General features: G+C 38.0%; 1 protein-coding gene across 8 annotated transcripts in view; it reads right to left on the bottom strand.

Moving 5' to 3' along the window:
* ARHGEF28 (Rho guanine nucleotide exchange factor 28) overlaps positions 1-13,050 on the bottom strand; it is a 165,210-nt gene that overhangs the window by 24,405 nt on the left and 127,755 nt on the right. For all 8 annotated transcript variants that reach the window (XM_089779347.1, XM_089779344.1, XM_089779346.1 and 5 more), the window contains 8 exons: positions 12,635-12,775; positions 9,131-9,381; positions 8,282-8,404; positions 6,668-6,785; positions 5,524-5,778; positions 3,241-3,317; positions 2,582-2,760; positions 1,223-1,311 (listed from right to left, as the gene is read on the bottom strand). In XM_089779347.1, coding sequence (XP_089635473.1) covers positions 1,223-1,311; positions 2,582-2,760; positions 3,241-3,317; positions 5,524-5,778; positions 6,668-6,785; positions 8,282-8,404; positions 9,131-9,381; positions 12,635-12,775 — 1,233 coding nt within the window. The remainder of the gene's footprint in view (positions 1-1,222; positions 1,312-2,581; positions 2,761-3,240; positions 3,318-5,523; positions 5,779-6,667; positions 6,786-8,281; positions 8,405-9,130; positions 9,382-12,634; positions 12,776-13,050) is intronic.

The raw sequence follows: 13,050 nt of genomic DNA, 5'->3' as shown, positions 1-13,050 counted from the left end.
TGTGTGTAGCAACATTATATGTAAAGTTATGACTATAAATTGGAATTATTAATGAAATGTATCCATCAGACCAATCTGGGATAGAGGAGAAATGTGTTTTTCAAAGACAAAAGACAAATTGGCCCCTCTAGCCAGGTGCCACCAAATCAGATTGGCAATCATCCATGAAGTGGCCAATATTTGATAGCAAGGTTGGGGCGGACAGGCATGCACAGATCAAAATGCATTTCACAAACAACATGGAATCTCTTTTACCACAAGGCTCTTGTCTCCATTCCCAGAAACTATCTTAAGGGGTAACCCTCAGGAAAATGCATTTTAAAGGGGGTCTGGACACAAGTGAGATGCAAAAACACCCTGGAGTCTCTCTCTTTTCCCAAGAAGAGAAAGGAACCAGCCTTTGGACTCTATGAGAGATCTTGGCTTGAAAATCTGATCAGCAATATTGCTAGGAACCTGTGGTAAGAATTCAACCATAAACTAAGTCTAGGTTGCTTATTTTTAGTTATTACACGTATTTTATCTTTATTTCTCTTCTATCACTAACTAAGCTTGTTTTATTCTTTAACTCCATTTACTAAACAATACAGTTTAAATGCAACACTGAATTAGTTTTGATTAAAGCAGCAAACTATTATGTATTGACCTTTAATAAAGGCAACGGGCCTCTAATATTTGAACTGTCCAAGAGAGAGCTGCAGAGTGCAGAACACACATATTTGGTGAAAGTATGGGACTGTGGGTATGTTGGGTAACTCTTCAAGTGGTTATCAAGGCTGCTGGAAGCCAGAGTTCGGCTGATGAGTAGCTGGTAGGCTGCAGCTACACACAGGCACTCGGTGTGATTTGCAAGCTGTTTGGCTGAGACTGGCCCAAGGTAAATAAAGAAGTATACCAGTTCAATGCCTATTTGAAAACATCCATTTCTTTTGTTTTAAAAATACCTTTTCTTGTATTGGCTGCAGTGGGGTAAAAATATAAAATGGATGGATACAGTGAAATATCATCAAAGAAAGAAATACATCTAGACTCAAGTCACACATATCAAAGCACTCCCATTTTACCACTTCTGCTTATCTGTCAATCCAGCCAATTTGAAGACATCACTATGGTGTTTGAGTACCTGTTGTACATCCCTTTATTAGTCAGTCATCCAGATTATATTTTACACTCATAACTCTCTGGCATTGTTATTTTAAGCATAGTGTAAGAGGCACTGTACCTTGATATTTTTGAATCTTGGCTGCTTTGGCCTCAGCTATCTGTCTGTCCTCATCAGATTCACTAATTTTTCCTTCTTCCTCTGGGCAACTTTAATGTTGAAATGAAAACAAAAGGCAGATAAATAAAAATCTGCATAACACACACACACACGTCCATTTTTCAGCCGTAAAAAAAAATTAAAATGCAACATTAGCAACTTCTGCTCTAACAGAGAAGTAAATCCTTCTGCAGCTTCTTTTTAAAACATTAAATACAGGTTGAACCTCTCTACTCCTGCACCCTGACTGGTGCTTAATCAGAGAATTTGCCAAACCATAGGTTGTCAGTATTTCTAGCAGTATGACCAATATTTCTACTGCTTATTGGGCTCTTAGAAGACATTAGGGGTAAATTAGAGCTAAATAACAGCACAGAACACTGAGAGCCAGGACTGGTGGCTGTGAACAAACTTTATGGGACTGTGGGAAACTTGGCCACACTCATGATAAGTGAACATCCAGCTAACTAAAACCATGCTGGACCACAGATGTTGCCAGACCAGAGAAGTTCAATCTGTAGTTAGAAATGAAGCTCTAAGTTCCTCTTCGCCATAATAGGACTGCCAAAAAGGGAACATAACTGTGATAGCAACAATTGTGCAAATATTTCATAACAGATCTTCAAATTTGACAAATACTCAGTCCAACAGATCTGCAAATAGGGCAAAGATTGAAGCCAACAGTGTGCCTTGACCTTCCCTCCAATGTCTTTAAGAATGAAAGATTAGCCCCCTCATAACTGTGGTACTGTGAAGATATTTTGGGGGACTGGGAGAAGACTTGACTTTTCAAGTCCCAAATAACTAAAGTTGAGGCAGCAAGCCAACTGGCTATACCATGAAGAGATGAGGTAGATTTCCCAAGGACATGAGAAGGTCTGGGGGTTTGTACAGAATCCCAGAATATCATAAATACCAAAGACAAAGAAAGGGAACAAGAAAGGGAAGTTGAGCTGACCTGCCCATGAAGTCTCATAGGGAAAGGGAAGAGTATGCAGCTTCTGACATTAGCTCGGAGAAACTCTATTTACTACTGGAACAAGCAGGCGACTCGACTCCAGTGCGTATTTGGCAATGCACCAAACTGAGTAGTGGGAGCCAGATACCAGTGTCCAAAAATCCTGAGCTCACTTACACCATTCATGAATTTGGCCGTGGGGCAAAAATCCACGTGACACATCATTAACAAGCAAAATGGCTTGCTGAGCCTCATGCAACCCAGAACTGACAGGCTTCACATAGCTCTAGTGATACTCACTTCTTGCCATAAGACAAGTGCCTGGTTTGCATGGTAAAAAGAAATACAACAGCCTCCTATACCTTTCCACTGCATCTTGAATCTGCCTCATCCAGGTATTGCGTTCTTCTTTAGAGTTTGTATGAATCTCATACATCTCCGGCCCCGCAGATGAAGCACTAATCAGAAACATCCCTCTTTCTTCATTGGCTACCTCTCTGACTATCAGCTTCTGAAGGGATATAACAGAAGGCTTCTGGTCCTATAGGAAATAATCACAACATACATAGAAGAAAAATGATCCTATTACAGAAGATAAGGATTCTAAAAGCACAACTGTTACTTTAAGATGAATTTGGCAGTCTTGATTTTTTATGGTCTTAGTGGACCATCTTAGTGGATTTTGCCAAAGACCAGCTGGGTAGGCTCAAGTTTTGAATGATCAGGCAACCAAGAAATCTATCAAGTATCCCGTTCAATTATCAAATTATGATTTATTTTACATTGTCCTAGGAATAAATTATTGGGATAAAATTTAAAACATATATTTTAGCTTTAGAAATAATCTTAATTTTTCCATTGACAAATACATTTTTGCTGAGACAAGATTTCTAGCACCACAAAAAAATAATCAATCTTACTGTTCGCATAATTGGATAACAAAACTTAGAAAAACATCTAATTTATAATAAACATGCAATAAAATATCTAAAATCTGTATTAAAAATGTTTATATACTTACAACAGTTGCAAATATGTATTTTTGGTCTTTTTCTTGTAAAAACAGCAGCACATCAGTTAGAAGCAGAGCTAAACTATCTTTTAATAAAAAGAGAGTGGTTTTAATGAAAGAAAGATATCTATTTCTTCTTTTATGTTGAAAACAAATGCTGACAAACAGTTTAGAATTCTTACAGTAAACTGAGCAAGCAATATCTGCATCGCATCACAATATGCTCAAAGCAACTTCAGGCTACCATTTTATAGTTTGTGTGAACAACAGCACTTTTAGCTGCCACCTTCCTGCAGCAGAATGCTGGAACACTCATCCAATTTCCAGAACTTCTTCCTGAAGCGACTCAATATTCTTTGGAGAAATTGCATCCAAAGAGATGCCCACAATAACTTAGTTTGGTATTGTTGTTATAATCACAGCACCGGGAAGTATGGGTAAAAGCACGTGTACCTTTTTTTCTAATTTATAAATGTAAGAATAGATGGCTTTTAATGGGATGTTAATAACAGTAGAAAAGAAAGTTATGTGGGGTCAGGTTTCATAATGAAGAGAGGTAACTAGTAGTGTCCCCAAGGGGTCCATACTGGGACTAATCATATTCAATATATTCATAAATGATCTGGAGAAAGAGATAAACAGTGAAGTGGAAAAATTTGTGGATGATACTAAACTGCTTAAGATAGTTAACTCCAAAGCAGACTGTGAAGGGCTTCAAAAGGATCTCACACAACTAAACGACTAGTCATCAAAATGGCAGATGAATTTTAATGTTGATAAATGCAAAGTAATGCATATTGGAAAACACGATCCTAACTATATGTATAATATGGTGGAGACTAAATTATCTGTTATCACTCAAGAGAGAGATTTTAGAGTCATTGTGAATAACTCTCTGAAAACATGCATTCAATGTGCAGCAGCAGTCAAAAAAGCAAACAGAATGCTGTGAATCATTAAGAAAGGGACTGAGAATGAGATGGAGAATATTTTATTGCCTCTATATAATCCATGGTACATCCAAATCTTGAACTGCATGCAGATGTGGTTGCCACATCTCAAAAAAGATATCTTGGAAAAAGTTCAGAAAAGGACAACAAAAATGACGAGGGGTATGTAATGGCTGCCATATGAGAAGAAATCAATGAGATTGGAATTTATCAGTTGGAAAAGACACAAAGGGGGGATATGATAGAGGTCTATAAAATCATGAGTAATGTGATAAAAGTGAAAAAGAAGAGTTATTTACTCCTTCCCATAACACAAAAACTAAGCTTCAGAGGGGTAGCCGAGTTAGCCTACACAGGATAAACTTAAAAACAAAAAGTAGAATGGTAGCACTTTAAAGACTAACAAAACATGTAGATGGTATCATGAACTTTCATGGGCACAGCCCACTTCTTCAGATGGAATTAATAGGTAGCAGGATTTTTAAAAAAGGAAGTATTTCTTCACACAACACATGGTCAACCTGTGGAACTCCTTGACAAAGGATACTGTGAATCCAACATTAAAACAGGGTTAAAAAAAGAGCTAGATCAATTCATGAAGGATAGGTCCATCAACAGCTATTCACCAGCATGGACAGAACGGTGTCCCTAACCTCTGTTTGTCAGAAACTAGAAATGGGTTACAATGGATGGATCACTTGAGGATTATCTGTTCTGTTTATTCCCTCTGAGGCATCTGACATTGGCCACTGTCTGAAAACAAGATATTGGTCTAGACAGACTTTTGGTCTGACCCAGTATGGCTGTTCTTGTATACTGAAGACTGAATTCTGTATTTTGGCATAAATATGTGGCTCTAGTAGAATTTCATCCTTGGTTTTCTTTTCAAACAAGGGTATTGCAAGTGTAGGCGAGTATGATTTTGACATCAGAGTACAAAATCACATGTGAGGTACTTGGTGGTGTAAAATTACATGTCAGTACAATGCAAGACAGCGTGCATGTAAACTGCATGCTACGGGGGCAAAGGGACAGGTGTGCAGCAAGAAATGTAAATAGCAGCAGTGTGCAAGAATTTTGTGTTTGTGGTTATGTCATGTCTGAATCTGGCTCTACGTCTAGGTATGCTGTCCATCACATACAAACCATAACATTTTCTGGAATCATGTCAGAGACTAGCAGCATTTCTTGTTCCTTTTATAGTACCTTAAATTCTACTACTTCACAAACTCCCTTTTGTGAAATTTTGTTACTATTTTTTTGTCTTGTTAACCCAAATGTTAATCCTCATACATTATTTGCAAATAAAGAGCTATGACATTTCTTTGTAAAGATTAGGTACCTTTGAAACGTCCGGTAGCAGTTTTCCAGTACACTAAACCTTCATGCAAAAGTGTCCTCTCTTTCTTTTTTAGGTCCTGCTTCCTGAAAACATGGCCATTTTTCAGCTTGGTAAAAGTTTTATTTTCAATCTTATTGAGAATCTCTAGCAATTTTTGGCTTTTCTCATAATCATTGACTTTCAAGTCTACTGCTGCAATCATGTCCTTAATCAGGCAAAGGGCGCTGCATAAATCTTTATGCTCTTCTGTTCCTTCTGTGTGAAACAAAGAACAGGCAATATTACAGAGTGTCAAGAGATGATACTTTTCCTCATTTTATATGAGCTGATTAACACAGATTAAGGCTGATAAACCAACAGCTATGCTGTAAGTATACTTAGGAAATTATTTTCTGATAAGTAATTTGTATGAAAAATGTTGCCTTTTTTATGTTTGTGATATGTCCCTCAGCAACTTGTAATTACCTCAGATTTATTCAACAGTAACAATTATTTGCCAAATAGTTTCTGCTAATGATTCATGTACTGGTGATTCTTTTTAAGCAATTTACTTCCAGTATTCAATATTTAAAATGTACTTTAGATACATAGATCACATGGCATGTGGTGTTCCTGATTGGATAAAAATAAGATAATTTGGTTCACAGCATGAATAATTGCATACTCTCCATTTTTGCAAATATACCGTTTAGTTTATTGATCACTATAATATTCAAAGAAGGCACAGAGAGAATTGAAGCAATTTTGTATGACTATTCATGGAAAACATTTTATACTATTTATTGCACAGCACCAGTTATAAGACAATCCCTTGAATTCATTTAAATAGTTTTCCAAAAAAATCCACATCTGACATTCAAGATCTTCTGCTAAAACAATTAGATTCTTCAGATTTGTGAGGTTTATCTGAACATGACCTCTGAAACTTTTAAATTTGCCCATTCTTAACAAAATATATGCCAGATGTTTAGTTTGTGTGACATTTATCTCCTATAGAGAGCTTAAGTGATGCACACAAGCTTTGTGCTGGCTCTTGGCACAACTGCAAATGTCATGCTTTGGAACTATGTTGCATATATACAAAAGAAAAATTAAGGTTCCAGATTTATCTCTGACACAAAACAAGACTGATTCAATTACTCACCTTTTGAATACTGCAGTATCCTTTCTACCAGAACTGGGTATTTTGTGATGCGCTGTGTGACAAGCAGAATGCATTCTGGGATTCCCCGACGTCTAGCCAAAAGATTGCTATTTCGCAGCTTTTAAAAAAATAAATATGCATATTTTATTGTAAGTAGGAAAGTTATATTAAAGCAGTGTTTCCCAAATGGTGTTCTTCTGTGGAGTGAAAATAGGGGTTCCGTGAGAAAATTCCATTACAACCAGAATTATTGTAATGGAATGGAATTTTCATTCATTTAAGAATTTTATTTCAAACAATTTTCATTTGTGTTTGCCACAATAAGTGTCCCTGTGTAATACCAGCTTAGCCAGAGAGTGGAGACGATGATGTCACTATTCAGCACTGTGCGCACAGTGCGTCAGGGGTTCCACAAAATTCTTTTTGCGTTCAAAAGGGTTCTGTGGCCAAATAAAATTAGGAAACACAGTATTACAGTATTAATTCAATAACAACAAAAGGCATTAGATCTAGGTGTGCTAGAATAAACTGAAAAAAAAGTTAAATTATCTGCACGACCTCCACTGAAATAATGCATATCATCCTGCTACTCCCATCTATTGAAAGTCTGTAAATACGTTTCCAATTAATGCCAAGAAAATGCAAATTATACACAAAACTGGAGCCCCAGCACTAGATCCTGCTTCCTCCCCCCCTCCCCCCCCCCCACTCTTCTGTATCAGAGGCAACGGGAGGTGGTGGTGTGTGAATGCAAACAGTCGACTTGACTAACCAATATGCCTATGCTTATCGGTTAGTTGACTAGTCAACTCCCTCCATTCTTTTGCCTTCTCAGCCCAGTTCCTCTTCTCCCTTTGGCCTTTGCTCTCTGAAGTCCTGTGCACCCGTCAGAAATCGGCTCCCTCAGTCTCTTCCCAGCCAGGTTGCCCCCCTCTGTTCCCAGCCCAGGTCTACCCTCCCTACTCACTCTACCCTCCTCCTCCTGCCCAGCCAATCCACAGACCCAGGCAGGGGTTCAAAGTGGTCAGGGAGCATCTGCCTCCTTCCAGTGCACTCCTGCCACTGCCGCTCCGCCGGTATGTGTGTGGGGCTTAAAGCAGGAGGGCCTCCCTCCTGTCCTACTTGGCTCCATGTATCTGAGCTTTGAGGCTTCCCACAGCTGCTGCCAAGCTGCTACAGCAGCGCTATTTAAAAGGACTGGATCAGGGTTGCCATTGCAGCATGGCAGCCTAAACCCCCTTAATTCTACCAGGCCCCTGTGCAATTGCCCCCTTTGCCCCTCTCCCTGCTCCCTGTCAGTAGGCCTGTTACAGACTGAAATCCAAAGTTTTTCTACTCTAAACAAAAATGGAATTTACCAACTCTCTGATAAGCAGGACTCTGTTTGTTTATAAACCATTGTAATAGACCTATTGAATATCACGGACCGGATTCTGAAAAGAAACTCAATCCAATTTCTCACTTTGCATCTACAATTATTTGCACCAAGACTGCATGAATAAAATGAGAGGTTGCTTCTTAAAATCAGACTCTGTGTTGTTTCAGTCAGAGCTACTAATTACAAACATATTTTCTGACCACTTTGTTAACATTCACATTTTTATAAGCACTTACTTTAATAAAATTCTGGAATTTCTTGTTTTGTTGCAGCTCTTTAAAGATATTAACAGCTTCTTTTTGATGACTACAAAATTCTCCATATATTTTCTTCATTTTATTGGCACTTTCCTCTGAAAACTGATGAAAATAATAAAATTGTATGTAATCATATATGTAACTATAAAGAGTATCAGAGGAGTAGCCAAGTTAGTCTGTAACAGGAAGAACTTAAACAACAAATAGTCTAGTGGTACCTTAAAGATTAACAAAACATGTAGATGGGCGCAACCCACTTCTTCAGATGACAGGAGTATTAGAAAATCCAAGAATAAAGAAGGGAAGGAAGGGGGGCGGGGGGAAGGGGGAACAGAAGAGGAAAAAAAGAGAAAAAAGGAGGGAAGGGAAAAAAAGAGAGACATTGAGTAGATAGTTCAAATAATTACAAGAGGCTGTTAAGAATAATTAGCACCTCCATTGTTAGGTTGGTTGGTTAAGTTATTAGGATGTGGAAGATAGTGTGGGAGCCAGCTGATATCCTGGTTCATATCATTTGCATAAGAATTAAACTTGTGAATGAAGTGAGTATACACAGAGAAGGGTTGGAACTTCACTTCATTCACAAGTTTAATTCTTATGCAAATGGTATGAACCGGGATATCGGCTGGCACACTATCTTCCATTCTAATCTTCCACATTTCCTTCTCTTGCCCCACCCCCTTCCCTTATTTATTCTTGGATCTGGACTTCTAATACTCCTGTCATCTGAAGAAGTGGGTTGGGCCCATGAAAGCTCATGATACAATCTACAAAATATCAATTTTTAGCCCTGAATATGTGAAGATTTAATTTTGCTGATCTCTTTACCTGCTGTACCAGAATGTCTCCAATTCTGTTGATTAAAAAATTTCTCTCATTTCCTCCGTCACACGATTCCTGTCTTCTCTCCTTCAAAGTGCAAAAGAATTGCCTGTGAATTTCTAGCAGTTCATCTAAGCAGGGAAATATTCTGTCTACAGTGCTGTGATCTAGTTGCAATTCTTCTTTCATTCCTTTCCGAAATATTTCAGACATAATGAAGAGAGTGTGAATATGGTGTACTTCTGTTTGCATTAGCTCTGTAGATTAAAGGAAGATGGTGCAGTGTAATAATCTAACTAGACATTTTCACTCACATTATTTGACATGTACCACATAGGTTTATATTCAAATATATGAACATAAATATTATTTCTTCCATATAAGCATTAAAATTACTAATCTTCCTCCCCCCACTATGGTTGCATTTGCTCTCCAATAAACCCAATTTCTCTTTTATCATTTCTGTCCCATGGCACAGAGTTTGGATATAAAGGAAGCACAGAACAAAGGGGACAATCAGGGGCGCCATTTCAGATTTTGGCAGGGGATGGAGGAGCGACCTGTGCATTCCTTCCGCCCTTCCTCTTCCCCACATCTCTGTCCCAGGGCTACCTAAAGCACTGGAAAACTCTGTTTTTTGGCAGACAACTTAGAAGTTAGCAGGAGCACTGTATATTGTTCCTATATAACAGAACAGAAAATTAAATAAATATTAGACACACACAGCTCTAACACTAACGTGTTACGGTAAGTCGCTTAAGGGACACTAGTTAGCCTTAAAATGTGAATGTACAGTCTTACTTAGTTACTAACTCTGGGGAGAGAGAGACCGACCCTGTCAGGACTCCTGGGCATTCTCTAAGCTCTGAAAGGGAAGTGGGATCTAGTGAGTCACAGCAGAGGACAGACACATTTCAGCTCTATATAAAAGCCTAGAATCCTATCTGCTGACATTGACCAATGCCAGGTATGTTGGGAGGAATAAACAGAAGAGGAAATCATCATGATCCATCCCCCTGTTGCCCAGTCCCAGCTTCTGGCAAACAGAAGCTAGGGACAACATCCCTGTCCAGTCTGGCTAGTAGCCATTGATGGATCTATCCTCCTTTAACTTATTTTGTTCTTATTGGAACCCTGTTATAGTTTGGGCCTTTCCACTATCTCCTGTCAAAGAGTTCCACAAGCGGATTGTGAAAAAATTATTTTGTTTGTTTTATATCTGCTGTTCATAAATTTAATTAGGTCAGCTTCTTGTGTTATGTTAGTGAAAGAATGTATAATGCTTCCTTATTCTATTTTTCCACACCATTCATGATTTTCTAGACCTATATCCCTTCCCCGCCCCCAGCCTTTAGTCATTTCTTTTCCAAACTGAAAAGTCCCAGTCTTTTTAATCTCTTCTCAGAGGGAAGCTGTTCCCTATCCCTCCTCATTTCTGTGCCCTTTCTGTACCTTTTCCAAATCCAACATAACTTTTTTGAGATGGGGTGGCCAAATCTGAATACAGTATTCAAGATGTGGGCATATAATGATTTTATATAAAGGCAATATGGTATTTTGTCGTATTGATTTGCAATATTCAGTTAGCTTTTTAGTTTTCAAACTGCCACTGCACACTGAGCAGACCTTTTTAAGGAACAAGGATTCCAAGCTCTCTTTCTTGAGTGGTAACGGCTATTTTAGACCCCATCATTTCTGTATCAATAGTTAGGATTATATTTTCTCGTGGGCATTCATTTGCAGTTATCAACACTGAAATCCATCTGCCCTTGTGTTGCACAATCGCTCAGTTTTGTGAGATCCCTTTGTAACTCCTTGCAGTCAGCTTTGGATTAGTTAGGGTTTACCCCTTTTTCAAGAACTTTTATGAAAAGTTTAGCAGCAGTGATCTAATACATATCCTTGCAGCACAACACTTCTCCTTCCTCTCTTTTAAGTGGAGTACCTGGCAATGTTTTCATGATGATCTAACAATCCTTCAATTACCTGAATAACTATAATTTGTTATTCTTAATCACCCTGCCCCTCCCTCTTTTTATAACAAACTCTCTGCCCCAAAGGCAAAGCTGCAAGCAGCCCAAACAGTGGCATCTGAGAACTGCCTCTGGAGTCAGGGCGAGGACTTCAAGGAGACCGCAATCATGAAATCCAGAGGTTCAAACTTGGGAGGGAGGACTACTGCCCCCCATCCCTCCAAATGGCACCCTCTAGGGGCAATGCAGGTGTTTGCATATAGGAACGCATTCAGAGAACATTTTCACACAGGCAGCTACTCTGCAGAAAGCTCCTCTGGCTCCCTCCACTGCACTACGCTGACCTATACAACATCAATGCCCAAGTCAGCAGAGGCACAGCCAAAAACACTGAAATCCAATTCTTGCCTGATTTGCCCTTTTTTCCTATTATTCCCCATAGTTCGATTGTAACAAAAAAATTAAGACTTACTGATATGCTGTGTTAATGCACAGCGTGTCAATTCAAACAAGGAAACTCCCAACCTACACAACATTAACAACTTTACTTACATTAAACTTAAAGCTCATAAGTCCTACCCATAAATATTAGGAATCATATGCAAATGAATACTGTATATGTTTTACATTACTATACTCTGTCATTCAGTGGGAGTCTTACTACCCTAGAAGATTACTGGAGTAAGAACTGAATAAAACTTGGAGTAAAAATTTTCGAACTAGCCACAGAAATGTTTTAAAATCAATTTTCGGAAAAGAATATCATTATTTTCAGTTTATCCATGAATCTTTGGACTTTGCTGATTTTTTATTCTGCAGATACCTACTAGCTTACTCTTTCAAACCATGTTTTATAAAAGATTTACTTAATACTGAACATTTAAGCACTTTAAGAACTTCATTTTGACTTCTGAAGAACAACAGGTGTAAACAACAGAACAGAGGAAATAATCTGCAATGAGTAATTCAGAAAATTCATGTAATTTTTTCCCACAAAATATTAGTGAAAACTTGTGAGCCTCCCAAATACAAATAATTTTAAGTAAATGATGTAACTTTCTTTAGTAAATAATTCTTTGGTCTGCAGATCAATTATGAACAATTCATCACAATTATTTATATTTCATGTTGTGTTGGTTAATTACGTAAGTCATATGGTATAATTTCTGTTCCCTGACTGGATAATTTAATATCTATCAGAAAGTGCTTTTCATGATTATTCCAACGTTTTCATGACTATCCCAACAAAATTCATTGTTCAGGAATCCACATGGTAGTAAAGCTTGAGTACTGAAGTGTTTATAGAAAGGGTACATGAATGGGGTTAAACTGAAATTAACTTTCAAATTGTCTTCAATATTCTGTTCATGCTACATTATATTATTATTTGTTGCGACAACATATAATTTAAATATTATTCATTATTCCTCTTAAAATGTAAGCACCGAGCGTTTTCTTCAGGTTACACAACATGTATATCCCACCTATTGTCTGTACCAAGTTATTTTCAACTTTTAAAAAATAATTTAACACTGACCAAAAATTACATCCTGCCTTTTGATAACATCCTTTTCTTGCTTGCTACAAAATGCTGGATCCACAACAAGACTCCAAGATTCTGCCTCAAACTCCTGTGCCTCTGTGCTAAGGTCAGTCCACAGGGAGGCATCCACATCATCTATGACAAAATAAAGACTGTGTAAGAACTGGTCACAGTAACATGTTGGCAGTGTCACAGCAAGGGAAGTTCTCCATGTGCACATATTTTTATGCAGGTAGTGAGTATATTGCTTAACTGAAGTCAGACTTAATTAAAGGCTTAATCTTAAAGTTACTAACGAGTACTGAGAAGAGATCAGTATGAAAATACTAAGCCTACCAATGATGCCAGCATCATTATCTTACATGTTTAGGATTGCCAGATGGTTTCAACAAAAATACCGCACACACTTG

Source organism: Pelodiscus sinensis, chromosome 6, assembly GCF_052426305.1.
Source record: "Pelodiscus sinensis isolate ZL-2025 chromosome 6, ASM5242630v1, whole genome shotgun sequence".
Classification (NCBI taxonomy): domain Eukaryota; kingdom Metazoa; phylum Chordata; order Testudines; family Trionychidae; genus Pelodiscus; species Pelodiscus sinensis.
Note: the sequence above shows the minus strand (reverse complement) of the source record. Positions and strands in the feature narration are given on the sequence as shown.